This window comes from Vidua chalybeata, chromosome 1, assembly GCF_026979565.1.
Source record: "Vidua chalybeata isolate OUT-0048 chromosome 1, bVidCha1 merged haplotype, whole genome shotgun sequence".
Lineage (NCBI taxonomy): Eukaryota > Metazoa > Chordata > Aves > Passeriformes > Viduidae > Vidua > Vidua chalybeata.
Window position 1 is genome coordinate 35107051 of NC_071530.1, and position 16412 is coordinate 35123462.

General features: G+C 41.7%; 1 protein-coding gene across 1 annotated transcript in view; it reads right to left on the reverse strand.

Moving 5' to 3' along the window:
• COLQ (collagen like tail subunit of asymmetric acetylcholinesterase) overlaps positions 1–16125 on the reverse strand; it is a 38757-nt gene extending 22632 nt beyond the window's left edge. Inside the window, exons 1-3 of the mRNA XM_053949526.1 lie at positions 16020–16125; positions 3144–3253; positions 1153–1248 (exon numbers count right to left, since the gene is read on the reverse strand). Coding sequence (XP_053805501.1) covers positions 1153–1248; positions 3144–3253; positions 16020–16125 — 312 coding nt within the window. The remainder of the gene's footprint in view (positions 1–1152; positions 1249–3143; positions 3254–16019) is intronic.
• Between the last annotated feature and the right edge of the window lie 287 nt (positions 16126–16412).

A 16412-nucleotide genomic window follows, 5' to 3' on the forward strand; every position in this document is an offset into this window, starting at 1 on the left:
AATTATCTTCTGAAGTACTGAGTTATAAATAATTAAAGCTAAGCTTTTTGCCACATAACCAACCCTTTACTTTGATGTGTTGTCCATACTTTGTAAATAGTGTTTGGGTGCTGCCAAAGCCTCAGTCACAGCTTTGCTGAGCACAGGCCCTGAGCTGTGTCTTCATAGTATGGCAATAAACTGGCACCCGGGGTGCTTGAGGAAGATCATTGTCCCAAGGTACCAGGCACAGCACATAGATTGGGACTGCCTGTGCCCCAGCAGGAACTGAATGTGCCTCTCCATGAAAACTCTCAATTTTCTTTGGAGGGAACTGGAATGGAAAGGCAAATGGATGATCCTCTCAACAATACAGAAGTGTTCAAAAAGAACTTCCCTCTAGAGGTGGCTTATTCCCTCAGAAGAAGAAGAAGGCCAGGTTGGATGGGGCTCTGAGCAACCTGGTATAGTTGTATTGTCTCTGTTCATTGTAGGGAGGTTGTACTTGTTGACCTTTAATAGTCCCTTCCAACTCAAACTATTACGTGACTCTAAGATTTCTGACCTTCCTCTGAAGATTTCTGAAAGAATAAATTGTAGAAAATGAGGTGTGAGGTCAAAAAGAGTGGTCTGAGGTTATCCAGCAAGTCAGAGGCAGAAATGTTGCAGATCAAGCTAGGAGATCCTGCACCTCCTGAATCCCACCCCACTGCCCTGCTAAGGCCCTCCTTGTCCCTGATTTTACTGTAGATGTTTGCTTTCTCAGGGATGTACTCTGCTAACATCCCAGTCCATTTTATGCCTTGTGCATCCACTTTACAGGCTCTTGTCCTCACAAAAAAAAGAGAACAGAGTCTAAAGCAAATTAAAAACTGACAAGAAGCATCTGAAGGAAGTGATGACGCATCTGTGATTTTTGATGGGTGCTACCCACTGTAAAACTCCACAAAAATGAAGGGTGAACTTGAAACAGAATGAAGTGTGTAAGACAGGGATGAGAACATAGGGTAAAAAGCCTACATGATTTATGCAAAGTCATATCAAAATGGAATTTAGCCAGAACTTGGCATGCTTATTGGGTGGTAAAAAGCGTTTTCATGTGTTTCACAGCCTTGTAAGGACTTTGGCACAAGTGAGAGAATGATGTGATTCCATCACACATGCATCACTCACCTGGGGGCCAGGAAGCCCTGCAGAACAGTGCAATTCAGGCAGAGAGGAAGCCTGTATTATCTGGAGCTCATGACACAACTCTTCCATATCCAGCTTCTATGAAACATCAAACATATGAGTGAACATGCAGCCACATGTAGCCTGTTGGAGAAATGCATAAAATTCCAGCCACCATACAGTACAGCCTCAAAAGAATTTATTTGCTCCCTTTGGGAGAAGTCTGGGGCTTGTCACAAGGTTATCTTCATGAATGCTTGAACATTAGCACTTCAGCATAGCCTCCTGCCCCATGCTTCCTTCCCCTCCTCCTCTTCCTCCTCCTCTCACAGAGGCACATTGCAGCCAGGCTGCTTCTCTGAGCCGGCGTGGGACCCTGGCCTATTCTTAGACCTGACCCTGCCCTCTCTGTCCCACTTTGCCAGCAGCAGCTCCTCTCCAGGAATAGCATCTTTACTCCAAAAATAGAGACTTCATCCAGGGAGGGCACAGGCAGCGTGAACTTCGCTCCAGAAGGTACTAACCCAGAGACATTCATTCACTGCAGGTTAGAACCAGTGCCTTAAATGATCAATGAACGTCTCATCTTTTGACTTCAATATTAAGCTTTCATGAGTGAAATGCCTTATTTGTGTCCTGTGACAAAAGTGATCTCCCCTGGAAACACTGAGCCAGAAGCACTGGACCAAAACAACAGATCTTCAGCTTCCAAGAGAAAGGCCGCTTTCCAGTAAAGCTCTAATTACAGGCTCCAAAGAACAAACTGCTCATGGTTTAGTTCACATGGCTCCCACCCTGCTTGTAACTGCTTATTTTCATACCATGTTGTTATGGGGAGATGGTGTGAAGGGTGATTTTAGGCTCAGATTACTCTCTAAGCTGCTTGAAGGAATCTCAGGGACCCTGGTTCTAGTCTCACTCTTACGGAAGGAGTACACAGCATTCCTAAAGAGATCTTGTCTTTGGATCTCCTTTCTGTGGAAATCAAGGCACTGGCAGGGGAGGTGACGTGGAAGGCGAAGGCAAGTATATTTTGGAGACAACAGCACCCTGAGTTCAATCCTGATCAATCAAAAGGCAATGGAGGATTTTTCACTTTTTCTTGGGTTACTTCTTGCCTGACATCTTACTAATCATTATTTACTATTTATATTATTTACATTATTATTTATTAACATTATTATTTACATTTTTATTACATTATTATTTACATTATTGATATTATTTATATTATTTACTATTTAATCATCATTTATTTAGAACACTAGCAATAATTGTAATGTCTGTATATAGTCAATGAATATTAAAATTAAGGAATAGGAATTACTGAGAAGGTAGAAAAATTCTTTATGCTGGGATGAAGAATATGTTGTAGTTAGCAGAACCTGCAGTAAGAGTACTTGAGTAAATTTCTATATCATATTCCCATTGTATCCTGCACATGCTTATGTCAGCATATGTGTATGGATCTGTATCACACATGGCAGGTTTGAGCATAGGTGGGTGAGTGAAAACTGCATACCAGCATCTCAAACACATATGTGTTTCTGCAAAATGAAATGGTGGGGTATAGATTCCACAGGAGGACTTCAGGACCTTCATTTCACCTATTAGATAAGGAAAACATGATGCAGAACAGGACATATACATATACCCAGAAATCATTGTGCAGGATGGAAAATTGCCTTTCTGTCCTTACTGGTTTACTGCATTGCCATTTCCTGTGGCTCAGGATTGCCTCACTCTAAGAAGGTTTTAATATAGCATAAGGAAAATATTTTAAGTTAATTGAGTTTACTGCAGGAACAAATCCAGCCTCATTTCATTCCTTGATCCATTTGATATTTACTTCAAGCCCCAGTCTGGGATGCTGTGTGATTGTCCTCACAGAGCCATAGCAGCACAGCCAGGCAGGTTTGCTGAAGCAGTGCTTGAGAGGATGCTTCATTCTTTGTCTTTAAAACTCATGTAAAAGAAGTAAAAGCCACACTTACAGTGCTCCAGCTGTGCCTGAAGTACGGTGGTGGGAACAGGGGTGGTGGAGGAGGGCCAAGGAGGCAGGACGCTCTGCAGTGCTGCTTCTTCTGTTCCAAACAAGGGAGATCTGTTCAATACAAACACTCATCTGTGGTCTTGAACAGCACAATCATTTCTTACAGAATAAGAGAAGTTGCCATTTCACAGTATTGTCCTACACCCTGTATGCATTGATTACAATGCTGTAATTCAAGCAGGGATTTAAGAAATCTGGTGGACCCCCAAGTCTCTAAGTTCCTTTTTGTGCCAAAGGCTATGCAGAATTCTAAGCTGTAAATGTGGCTCTGACAAAGGCAGAAACTCAAAAATTCCAGATTGTTGACACTGGAAAATGAATCAAGCATTTATTGTTTTCTCTACCCTCTGTTCCAAAAGTCTGCTACAAATAGCATCTTGTGGTCCCTGTTACAGCCCACTTGCCACCAGGGAAGCACTCAGTGCTGTTGGCCACCACCTTCCCTGTGAACTGAATCACTTTAGGCACTTCTGTGCTAAGTGGGAAGTGCGAAGCTGTTCCACAACACATTTACTTGCATTTCCTCTGGAACTGCAACCAGGTTGCTGTATTTCTGAATTGTGCATCATCCCTAAGAATAAACACCCCACAACCCAAACTTAGTTGATAGCTTTGTCACCGACTGATTGGTAAGACAGGACCTCAGCTGTGTTTGGCAGTGTATTTAAGGTTTTCTGAGAGGTAAACTTCCATCAAAATATAAGGAGCTGTGACCAAAATTCACAGAAGAAGATATTAAGATGGTGCATTTATACACTGCATTTTTTCCCCTGAATCTTATTTACTTCTTGGGAAATACATCTCTGATCAGAGTGAAAACTTTCTTCAAAGGTTTTTCCAAGGAGAGCAAATATTTATCTATGCCTGTAGGTTTCTTCCTCTGGCTAGTGGCAGCTGGAATGGGTGTCTGTGAATTGAAGGGTGGCAGGGAGCCAAGAAGAAAAGCCTATGGTGAAGTATCTGGTATTAATAGAAAATCTCTAAATTAAGTTTCTGGGAAGACAAACCTGATGAAATTGCTAGATTTGTGTGCAAATCAATTGCAGGCTGAATATTACTCACATTTCAAGGTAAAGGAAGAATAGAGTTACTAGTTTTTCAAGTGCCTCAGTTCCACCATCCCATGTTAATGGGGGTAGCATTTTCTCAGTCCTCATGCACAGAAAAGAGCTGCCCAGAGGAGTGGGATTCAGCAGCATTCTGGGGTAGTTCATGTCATCCAGATTTTTTTTTTTCTCTATTAAAACACAATTAGTGATGATATCTTTGAGACCTGAGTCAATTGAATTCTGGAAGGGTCCATAATGAAGACTCTTTCTCAGCTTTTCCTCACAAGTTTGAAACTCAGTCAAAAACTTCAATTGAAGAGAAAGACAGAAGATTTATTAAAAAATAGGTATATTGTTTCATTTAAAGCTTTAAATATGTACTGAAAATGCCAATGTCCTTTAAAAAGTAACAGAGGTATAAGTCACCTGTCTCCAGCACTTACACGTAATAAAATACAAAGATATGAAGAGTTACATTTTGTATTGGCTTAACCTAAATTCAGTCACTCTTATGCAGCTGTAAACAAGTTTTTCAATTTTTAGCACACAACTCCTGTGCTTGTCTGAGTTTCAGGATTGCATTTGAACACACTGCACTGCGACAAAATAGCACAGTATTAAGGTAATGGACAGCCTGTAATTTAACAGGGTATAAAGTGTGATTATTACTTTATTTTAGGCCATGTCCCAATATAATCTTTCTTAGTATCACCTCATTTCATGGTCTAGTTAAAATTTCAGTGGGATTATTGTCATTCAATGAGAATAAGAATATCAAAGTCAACTAGCCTGATGTGGCTTATTTGCAAAGAGATCTCTACCAGCAACTCTTTTCCTGCAGAAAAAGGTGTATATTACTGCAGTTGTACTGCTACTTTAAAAATAAAAAAAAAAAGTGTTGTTCTTTAAATATTTTGCAAATACAAGATTAAATATAGATGTACAGCTATAGTTCTAATATGATACTTATCACATCCTCATAAGCAAATTCCAGTCCTGAATTATAAAAAATTTGGATTCTCCTTTTTAGAAGAAAAGCCTGAGAATCTGTGGAACAGCTTTATTGTGAAAAACACTATATCCAAGTGAGTTGGTAAAAAAAACCAACCTGATTTCAGTCTTTATACTACTGTAACACAAGTTAGGTTGAAGCCCACTCTGGGTTTGCTGGTATGAACAGTGATAGCACGTAGTGATCTCAATGAGGAGACAAGCAAAATCTAAATACAGTAACAGTAATAGATACTATTACTATAGATATTATTAGACACTATTACTAATAGATGCTATTCCTATAGATAGGTACTAAATTCTAATAGACACTATTATTATATACCAAGTAATTATATACCATTAATAGTAAAGATATTGCTATACAGGACAGGTATCAATTATGTAATGACTTGGGTAGTTAATATTTCAGGGGCTCCATCAGTAACCCTGGCTCTGCTCTGGAAGGTGCATTTATCAAGCAAATATTTAAGAAAAGACTGATTCTAGACCCAAGAACCTTCCCCACTCAGGTATGACAGGGGATATGACAGCAGAAGGAGCAAAAACCCAACGATTCACAAAGGGACTGCAGATAGGACTGCTGTAATCTGATCTTCCAGTAAGCACTACATTTCTTTGGTATGGATTTTTCAGTAACTGCAATAGGTCCAAGATGTACACCTATTACAGTATTGCCTTGATTTATATCACAAAAGGGTTACCTTGGCAGGCTTACAGGCTCTTTGCAAATGCAATGCGTATTTTTAGGCTCCAGGTTAGCTTTGTTTGCTAAACACAGCTTCAGAATACTCCAGTCCCCATCAGTGGAAAAAATCTCAGCCCAAGAATAGGACTGTCATAGTTTTCTGTGAAATATGAAGACCCTGCCTACATGGAGCATGCGTTTACATATCTCATATGGAAGCTGCTCTTTCAACAACTCCAATGCCAAAGAACATATTCAATAAGAAAAAAAAGACAAAATAAAAAAATCCTTTTAGGACTTGTTCAAGAGGCAGTTGTTTTCAAGGAACATAAAAATTAAAACAATCACCTTTGAAATAGAATGTATTTACATTCTCAAGTTATTTTTATGGGCAGGGTTATAAGTTAATCCAGTTCCAGAAAGTGACTTTATAAATCTATGGGTATAGTGCCAATGGTAGCTTCAGAAAACAACATACTTTAGATAAGATGTGATGTTTCATTTTGCTGCTGCAGATTTCTTGTCACCATAGCTGAAATTTGGGAACTCTTATTCAAGATGGTACAACACAGAGCCAGAGAGAAGACTTCACCCAGGCTGAGTCCCTTGGAGTGGGGCTCATATGAGGTCTATGAGGCTTCCTAGGGCAGATCCTACAGGAATCTTTAACCTCACAGCTGCAACAGAAATACCAGAGATATTCTGCCGGATTCAAGCCAGATTTACAAGATTTCACTGAAAAGAAATCATAAATAAACCATGAAAGTGACTTTCATCCTAAAATCACAAAGCTGTAGGCTGAATGCCAGGAGGAAAGGACAAGAAAGGAAAAGGATACTTAACATGTGTTTCCCTTCCTATTTATGACTACATTGATCCAGCAAGCCCTGATGGGAAGCCGAGCTATTATCCAAAGTCTCGCCCTGACAGCAGGGCTGGTGACTTGCCCAGCTTGTGACAGACAGAGCTCTGCTGGATGGAGCCCTCTGATGGCTGACATACATCACAGATGCTTCTCCCACTCAGATGGCACTCAGAATTAATAATAAACCAGCTGGGCAGACCAGCCAGTTAATGAAAGTGGGCTTGTCCAGCTGAAACTGAGCCTTTCATCTGCTTTGTTGTCATTCATTCAGGCTCCTCTCAGCCTCCTTGCAAGGACAGCAGAGTGCCATAGGCTGCAGCCACCCAGCTCCAGAATGGACATCTACTGCAAGGCATAAGGGCACATTTTCCTTTAGTTAGGAAAGCTTAAGAGCTTGTTAAAGGTGCCTTTATTTACAGAGCAGATGCAGGTATTAAGCTCTCCTTCAAACTGCCAAAGATAAGTGCCAGCATTAGCAATGTATGCTTCTTTAAAGTGTGTTCTATGAAACTTTTTGACCCAAGGTGTACTTTAAGAACATATAAGCAGAGATGAGAATACAGCTTGTGTTTGGAGCTGAGTTGAACAGTCAAGTTAGTGAATTTTCTGCATCTCCCAGTACATTTTTGAACTTGAACCTTATAGCTGATGGCTGCAATATATCATTTCCTATAAATCAGATTAAATATGCCAAAGAAACATATCCAGCTTAGGTAATGATGTCTGTGCAGAGGAGGTGGTGACCCATGAAATTCCCATGGGAGTTACAAAATGAGACACAGAGATGCAGCTCTGTCCTCCTACTAGTTTCCTTTTGCTTAAGATGGGCTTCAGACTCTTTAAGAAACATAGCAAAGCAGATCAGAAATTATTTCAATTAATTTTAGAAAATTAAGAAATCCAGATGAAACCTTGCAAGTTTCTTTTAATAGAATCATAGCATTCTTTAGGCTGAAAAAGACCACTAAGTTCTAAATGTTAACCTAGCACAATCAAGAAAATCTCACAAAAATTTGAAAGTGCTCCATTTTTAATCTCTGAAGAACCACAGGCTATGGCGGCAGTACTTTGCCAGCGGATGCACACTCAGAAATTGTCTTAAATAAATAAATAAATAAATAAATAAATAAATAAAGGTCTTTAAAAATCAGTCAGTGCTCCCAAAGCTTGACAATAGCATGATCCCTGGCACACTGCCTGGACAGCGGGCCTGGATATTCACCTGGCTACAGGAGCAAGGACACTCTGTCCTCCATCCCCACCTAACATTAAGCCCATGTCTCTCAGCAGCTCTGGCAGCCTGCCTGGGGAGAGGGGTGGCTGCATCTCTGAGGTCAGCCCTAAAAAACACTGCAGACGTGGCAAGATGTGAGAGAGCAAAGGGGCCTGTGGGATTTTTAAGCTAAGGAAAGGCCTTTTACTCCCTGTATGTAACATTTCGGACATTTTATATGTGTGTATGTGCATGTATGAGGACAACATGTATGCCAGAAGATTATACACTGTTCTCTCAGACTGATTGCAGAAGGAAAATTCTGAGATCATTACAGGGGGAGAGAGAGGAGGATTTGCTTGTGTCGGCTCTGCGTTCTGTTCCACAAAATAATGAAAAATCCCGGTAAAATCTAATGGCTGTAACACTTCAGTAGGTTATAAAACAGGTTTGTAAAATAAACCCATGTCTTATAAATCACAGTAACCATGACAGGGCTATTCTGTGCAATTTTCCTTCTATTGCCTTTAACTTGCAGAGCTCCAGAGCTCTAGACACTGCTAAACAATGTTGACAGTTCTATGAGCTCTCCATCAGTGTACGAGAAACTGAGGCACAGAGAAGTTAAGCAAGTCCAAGTCCAGGGATAACTCCATTACAGTCCCAGAAACAGACTTCCAATCTGGTGAATTACAATATCTCATCTCAATCATTTCATGAACCAGATCATAAAACTCAACTGCTCTTCACACCAGACCAGTGGTAGAAATACTCTGAGTATTAAACCCTAAGAATTTACTGTAATCTGTAGAACAGCCTGAAGCCCAAAAGATTAAAGCAGGATGGCCTGAAAGACTTCTGCATGTCATCATTCACTGCCACACAGTCCTTACCCACTTTGTGTAAGATCAGTAGCAACAAAGCTGAGAGACACCAGTTCCACCCTTTTGTAAGTGCAAGATCATAATCTGTCAGTGCTGGCATAGATCAAACATGTACTTGACTTTGATGTTGCTCCACCATATGCTCAGACAGTCCCAGACAATCCCTATGAGACTGTGGGTGTTGCTGTGTGCTCAAAAAGACTTCAGAGAAAAGCCTCTCAATTCTTTGAAAGCTTGTTGCCATCAGCTAGATTAATTCCTCACGACTCCCTTGCTGCAACAGATTCCCAGGCCAGATGACTTTGTTCTTCTGCCTTTGACCAAAAACCCCAACTATATATTGACTTTGTATTGTAAAAAAGTTGTTAACTTTGTAGTTTCAAGAAGCTGGTAAAAATACTTTGTAATCACTTCCCTGGGTAGAAGAAAACTGAAATTGTAGCACTGCCTCTACTTGTGTGCATTCCCCAGAAGCCTACATTTATCCATATCCTCTTGCTAGTTCCTGAGAAAAATTGTCAACCTCTTTTCCCCACAGTGTTTCAGTTCTCCTCTGTGGTTTCCCTACACCTATCTTGTCTTCCCAAATGCTTTTTTACCATCACAGCTGTGTGACTACAGAAAGAGTCCCCACAATTTCCTTCCCGTTAAAGGGGTGATTCCTTGGAGAGGAGAAGGGAAGAAATAGAATACCTAGGTTGGGGTCTGTTAATTCCTGTAGAGTTTTTCCTCTCTTGTTTATTTCTGATCTTCCTCAAACAATTTCCCCTAGATTCGAAGGTCTTGCCCTGTTCTTTTTTATCTCCTAAGCTGCAGCATGAGACAGATCTCCCAGCCGTGTTCTGGCTGAGTGCTGTGCTGCACCACAGCTGATTCTGCAGCCACACACCACCCTAGAACCAGGAGCTAAAGACTGCAGGGATACAGGGTCTATTGTGACAACAAATGTCCTCAAGTCTAAACACAACTGATACTTTTCTATGGTTTTAACTAACATTAGCAGTTTCTTTTGCTGCAGTCACCAGCACTGCTGGTGCTTCTGTGCCAATAGCCCACTCATGGGAAGCCTCTGATGTGGGAAGTGTCCCACTTCACATGGGAAGTCTCTGATAGGAAACAGAGTGGCAAATGCAAGGAGACTAAAATGTGAAGCCACAGACTGTTCCCCTCCTGTGCAGGGGTTTGGTAATATTGACATGTCCACAAATGAAGTGTCTGTACTAAAGGCAGAGGCCTACAAGCACCATCTGTCTACAACTACATGAGGACTAAGCTGATTTTACAGCACTTTGGATTGCTTGTTGGTGGGGCTTCTATCCTTTCAGTGAAAACACCTGATTTTGAAACAGCTTGCTTTCCTGTGCTGGAATTTAAGCCTCCACCTTTCAGTCTACTCATAACAAAAATCTAATATTTACCAGCATGTCCAATGTCCATGGACTACAGACAGTTCTATCCTCATTCATGGCAATGGTACAGCATGGACAACTTGGACCAGCTGGATCTCCATGTCAGCTGCGGATCACTTTCAGCTGAGGTTCCCATTTGGGAAATGCTGCCTGTCGGAAGCATTCGTAGGTTATAGAGAAACCTCCAGATCAGTTACTGCTTCCTTTGCTGGAAAGCCAAGCAAGCACTGCCTCAGCTCCTGTACTGACCTCTGTCCCTGGCAGCTGGAGGACTTCTTCACAACCCAACAAGTGAATGCTATGATATTCACCTTCAACAGCATTTCACTTTCCCTTTACCTGCATTATCACTTTCATTATCTTTTTATCATTATCATTACCTTTTTGACAAAACAAGCACCATGTCAACCAGTAATGCCATAAACACATCAGAAGCCTCTTCCTTCTCCTTCATGCAAGACCAGGGCTGTACTTAAAGAGCTTTGCTGCAAACAGGTTCCAGCTTCCTCACTAGAGGCTATGTCCTCTTCTGATTTTTATTTACTGCTGCAAGGCAAGCACCCAACCTCCTGAACTGCTTCTGATGTCCTTTCCTTGTCCCTTACCCACAGGATCAAGTGGGCTCCTACCCACTGGTTTACTGTGAATTTCAGAGCACCTCTGGGGGACCTTGGCTATCGAGGATGACATCAGTGTTCCCTTCCTGTGCCCTTGCTGATGAGAAGGTGGATGCAGGCACGGAGTCACGGACAGGCTTGTGACCTGCACCAGAGTGGCTGCTCTGCTCTCACCTTACTCAGCACAGGTGTTGCAGCACGCACCACCAGAGAAGTCCTAAGGTGATTTCTTTCCTGAGTATCATCTACATTGACCTGAGCAGGACAGCCAGTTTGGGATTTTCACAGGTCATATCTACCAGGGGAGAATATAAAGTCAAATCAGGTGTTTTATTAACTCTGCTTATTTAAAGACCCATTTACTTGAAGCAACAGTAACCACACCATACTAGGCTGTTAATTTGCTACCAATTCAAGCCTTTCCCCAGAGGCTGCTCAGGAACTGTCTTCTTTATCAGCTTAGAAGGGTAGCCACTATGCCTTCCTTCTTTTGGCTTATCTTTCCAGCTACCCATTTGGGCTATCAAATTAAACCAGCCAGCCAATCCCAAGGTTATTTTCTTCTCTGAAGCTGAACAGAGAATCTACTGAAAGAATATTTTGTTTCTCTTTCAGGCTCATATGAATCACAAACAAGACAGAAACCTCTCAAACATCCTGCCCCAAGACCTTTGCCAGCTCAGCTCCACAGCTAGGTCACTGCCCTCTCATGGCCAATGATACTTTGCTTTCCTTCTTCTAATGAAGCTGTAGCCTTTGCCAGTGGCTCATTTCCATCAGGAATTTTAATCTAACCATAGCTTTCCTGCTTATGTTTGTTCCATGAGAAGCCCAGTAATCAATGGTACCAGGATGCTCAGTACCTCCTGGGGCCCATGATGACTTTACAGAGCAGAACCAGGCTTCCTTCCCTGGTCTGATATTTTTGCTTGCTAGTCACCCTTTGGGTTATTTTCCTAGCGGGCTCTGTCTGCTGCCTTTTAAGAGTCTTCAAGCTTTTACTTTTCATCTTGTTTTAAATTCCTTAGGCAACTTTCTTTCTCTTGCAAACACTCTGATAAGCCATTCTCCTGTGATTTTAAATAAATATTTACAATTAATATTAATATTTACAATATTTACAATCTCTTTAGAAACAAAATACATCCACCTGACATCTTTGCTGTCCATTATGACAATAGTTAGGGTTCCTGCAGGGAAAAGAAAACCAAACCCTGATGATGGGGTCAGATATTCCTTTTATAGAAAGACAGCCCTGATCCCAACTCCCCCAATGTCAGGAATCATCCCTTGTTTCTGTGTCCATTCTCTCCTGCTGTTTCTCTTACAAATGCACAATGCCCTCTGCCCACAGCACAGCACCACAGTGGCTCCCAATGTCCCTTCTCTGTGCTGCCCAGCCACGGCTGTCACCCCATACAGCTCTTCTTCCCAGCCCACCTTGCCCATCACCACAGCTCCAACAGTGTCAATCCACAAGAAAACTGAATTCTTTCCTGCAGCTCTGCCACCTGAAGCCTGTTGTAAATGTTATACCTTCCTGACTCAAAGAGGATGAACCTAATGCCCAGTGAGATATAATGTTCCTTTTCTTCAGGAAAATAATAGGACAAAGGCAAAGAAAGTGTGAGGAATACTGCCAATAGTGCTCTGATATCCCATTGAGTTCTTTTACACTGATCCACCATAATATTTCCAAAGGATTATGAATCAGTATTGACTGTAGGAGCCAACTGACTCAAGGGATGCACTTGTGGCATGCATAGAAGGCCAGAAGAAGCACTGAGATGCAGTTCTTTTTCTTTGGATGCTTCTGGTAATTTAAATACTGTCCCATCTCTGCAAAACCTTGGGCCTGGATGAGCAATAAAGGGGAGGAGAAGGAAGGAGGAGGACAGGAAGAGAGTCTTTCTACTACCTGAATTTGGAAGGTGGCTTGCTTCAGGCTGGTTCTTATAGCCCTACTGGTTCATATAGCCCTACTAAAAATTACTACAGAACTCATGCCTTCATCATGTGAGTGCACAGTTCAGGAAACTCAGGGCAGAGCTCTGAAAAATAGATGTAAATGACACCACAAACGCAAGTGGTAGTGTGGTAATCACATATCCTCTGAACAGAGAGAGAGATAGCTTTTCCAGGATTTTCCTGGGAAGCTGTGAGAAAGCTGTGAGAAAGCTCAGAGAAAAGAATGACAAACAATTCTTATCTTCACTTGCTGCACTTGTTGTTGTGCACATGTGGAATGGAGATTTGTTTACCAAAGTGTGATTTCTTAATTGGCTAATGGTGACTGTGTTTGGATTTCAGGGACCAACCTGGTCTGTCGGTATAGGACTGTCGGCAAGTGGGACGAGTGTTTCTTAATAGAATAGTATAATATAGTATAGTATGATATAATAAAGCAATTGATCAGCCTTCTGCAATCATGGAGTCAATGCTAATTATTCCCTGGCTGGGGGCTTGCTGCGACATGGTAGGACATGGGTGGGATATGACAGGTTCCCCTGAAAATAACCTGCTGTCTCCAGGCTACCTATCCTGGGGGTCTTCACTGACATGTGGAACCACTGCTAGATGCTGTTATAATATGTTATAATACTATTCCCTGGAACATTTTCTCCAGAAATGACACTTCAGCACTGTGAGACCCAACTCTTTGGATCTGACATGACATTTAAAATACTTCTAGAAACAAAGATGCACTGTTGCTTGAGATTGATGGGACTCTAAGGTGGAGGTAGCAGAAAACAAAGATCCAACTTATTCTTCTTTCCCCAATTATTGTAGAAACACTTTTGCACCCTACAGGCTGTTTCCCCTTTGTTTTCTGGTTACCGCTTTGTGACTTGTAAGCCTTTTTATTTCTGACCTGTTGCTATGCAAAGATGTGTGAGGACAGAAATAAAAGTACTTTTAGGCTAGAAGTTTCCAGACATACCTGGAAAATACCTGAATATTTTTTCCCAACTACAGGAAAGACAAGCGATTGCTTAAGAACATTCTCTCTGCTAAATGGGATTGGTTTCAGAATTTGAAAGTGCACTGCTGAAATTCATTCTTTAAATGTGAAATTACATCCTGGTGCTGAATACAAATAATTGACTCAGCTAATAGTCAGAGAACATTTGAGCAATCACTAAAATAGCTGAGAATGTAAGTGGAATTAATTCACCTTCAGTGTAAATGGAATTAATTCATCTTCTGTGCCCACTGTCAGATTTCTACCAGAAAAATCAGAACTTGCTGCTTTTTTCTTAAAAGTTTCTTAAAATGCAGATGCAACCAAAGCACTAAAGGAATACCTTCTTATATATTTTTAATACCAAATAGCCTTGATTAGCAAGTAATAATGGCACATAGGTATGTCTCAATCCAGCCTTGGGGCTGTGAGATTATGACAGAATCTTTGGCCAACTGCTATTTTTTCCACATTTTACCAAGCAAACATTGACAATACATGCATGGCAGGAGCCTCACTAACAGCTTGCTGGGTATAAAGATGATTTTCAGTGCCTTGGCCAGAAGAACAGAGCATGGGACTTTGCCATGGAACAGACTGAGGGGTAGGGATCTGCCCAACGGGGTCTTGCAAGACAAGAACCCAGGACTGCCCTGTGGAAAATGCTCTACTACAAGGAGCAGGCTCTGGCATTTTCCTTCATGTTTACCTCTTCTACTATGGTTTCAGCAGAGATGACAAGTCTTCCCTCTTTTTAGGGGCAGGTTATTTGTTGAACTGTTATTTAACAGGACAGCTCAAATGTCTTCTGTAGACACACAAATGTGTGGCATAGGAGAAGGCAATGGAAACATCACGTTCTTGTTTCCCTGTGTATCATCTACAAGAGTCAAAGAAACACAAAGTTCTTCAAAACAAGTTTTGAGGTCTGATGTTATTGCAAAGCAATTTGGAATATATCAGGGAAAATAAATCCTGGTGACTCCTGTACCTCACCATTAACTAACCTCAACATAATGGAAAAAGCACATCCCAATCCAAAAGAAATGGTAACAAACTTAAAGGATTTTTAACATCTTAGAGAGCTTGAATGTAAGCTCTCTAAGATGCTAAATGGGTACAGCAAAGAGATAAAGGTAGAGCCTTTAAGTCCATATCTAGGGTTGATTTTATGTACAGACTTAAAATATGCACCCCTCTGATCACTGTGAAAGCCATGGGGAGGATCTATAGGTGTAGCAGGCCCTGACCTGCCAATCTCAGTTGAACCATCTCAAATCTAACACTGAGGGAACACAGGACATTAGTTAGAAGCATCTGTATTGATACAGAATAACAGATGGAAGGTGGGAGACAGCAATTTGCCATAAAGTGGTGAAAGTTTCTCAACGAAGATGGAGTCAGAGCTCTCGCCAGCTTTTCCCTTCCTTCGCACAGAACGTGACTGAAGGGAAGTCCTGCTGCTGAAACTGTAAAATCTATTAAGAGGGATTTCCAGTGCCCTGGCTCAGCTGACAACTAATTTGTTTTGTCTTTGCCTAGCAGGGATTTTCCATGCAGTGGACTCTTGTTTGCTATGTAAGTCATCTGAGTATTTGTTAGTGTCATAGCCAGAGCCAGATGATGTTTATTCTGCTAACATCCAGTCGGGCTGCAGCAGCACTCATTGAGGTCAGGGCTTTATTTATAGAAGCAGATATACATTGAGATTCATTTTCTTTCCCTTGCTGTATTCTACCTAAACTCATCCAAAATAGAAAGAAACATGCAGGCATGCAAGTCATAAACTAATTGGGCCAGATCCATGCATTAGCACAGTACCACAGAGGCCAATGGAAAAAAAGCGTTTTTGAGCAGCTGAGGATCTTGCCCATTATTTCTCATGGGGAAGGGAAGGGAGGGGTTTAAAACCAGAAATTATAAAGCAAAAAGCAAAACTGACCAAGCAACAAAATGTCCTGACTTGTGAAAGAGCAGATCTGCAATGCAAACCCCTCAGCCGAGATCTGCAATTCGAAGTTGTTTTTTTTTCCTCCTGCGCTCCCAGTCACCAGAAAGTGCAAGAATCAGAGTGCAGGGTGCTCCAAGCGAGGAAAAGGAATGACTTAAAGCAATTTACCTGCTGAAAGTGAGAAGACATTGTCAGCGTACGCAGTCTGAGACAAAGCAAAGCAGAAGAAAAGCAGCAGGTAAGATCCCCAGACAAGCGGGCTGAGGACAAACATGCTGGCTCTGCCCTGGCAGATCCCAGCTCAGAGGCACAAGGCTGCTTGGGGGCTCTCTCCCCTCTCTCCCTTGCCTGCTCTCTGCCTCTGCCCTCACTATGGGATGCGTGTGTGTGTGTCTGTCTGTGTACGTCTCCCTCTCTCTCTCTCTCTCTCTCTTTTCCCCCTCCCTCTCCGTGCCTTTAGGAAGAAAGAATGCCAACCATTTCCCATTAAATCTTCTCCTTACACTAGACACAGTTATATTTAACTCCTGTGCTGGATCAGTTGCCCCTATTGTGGACATT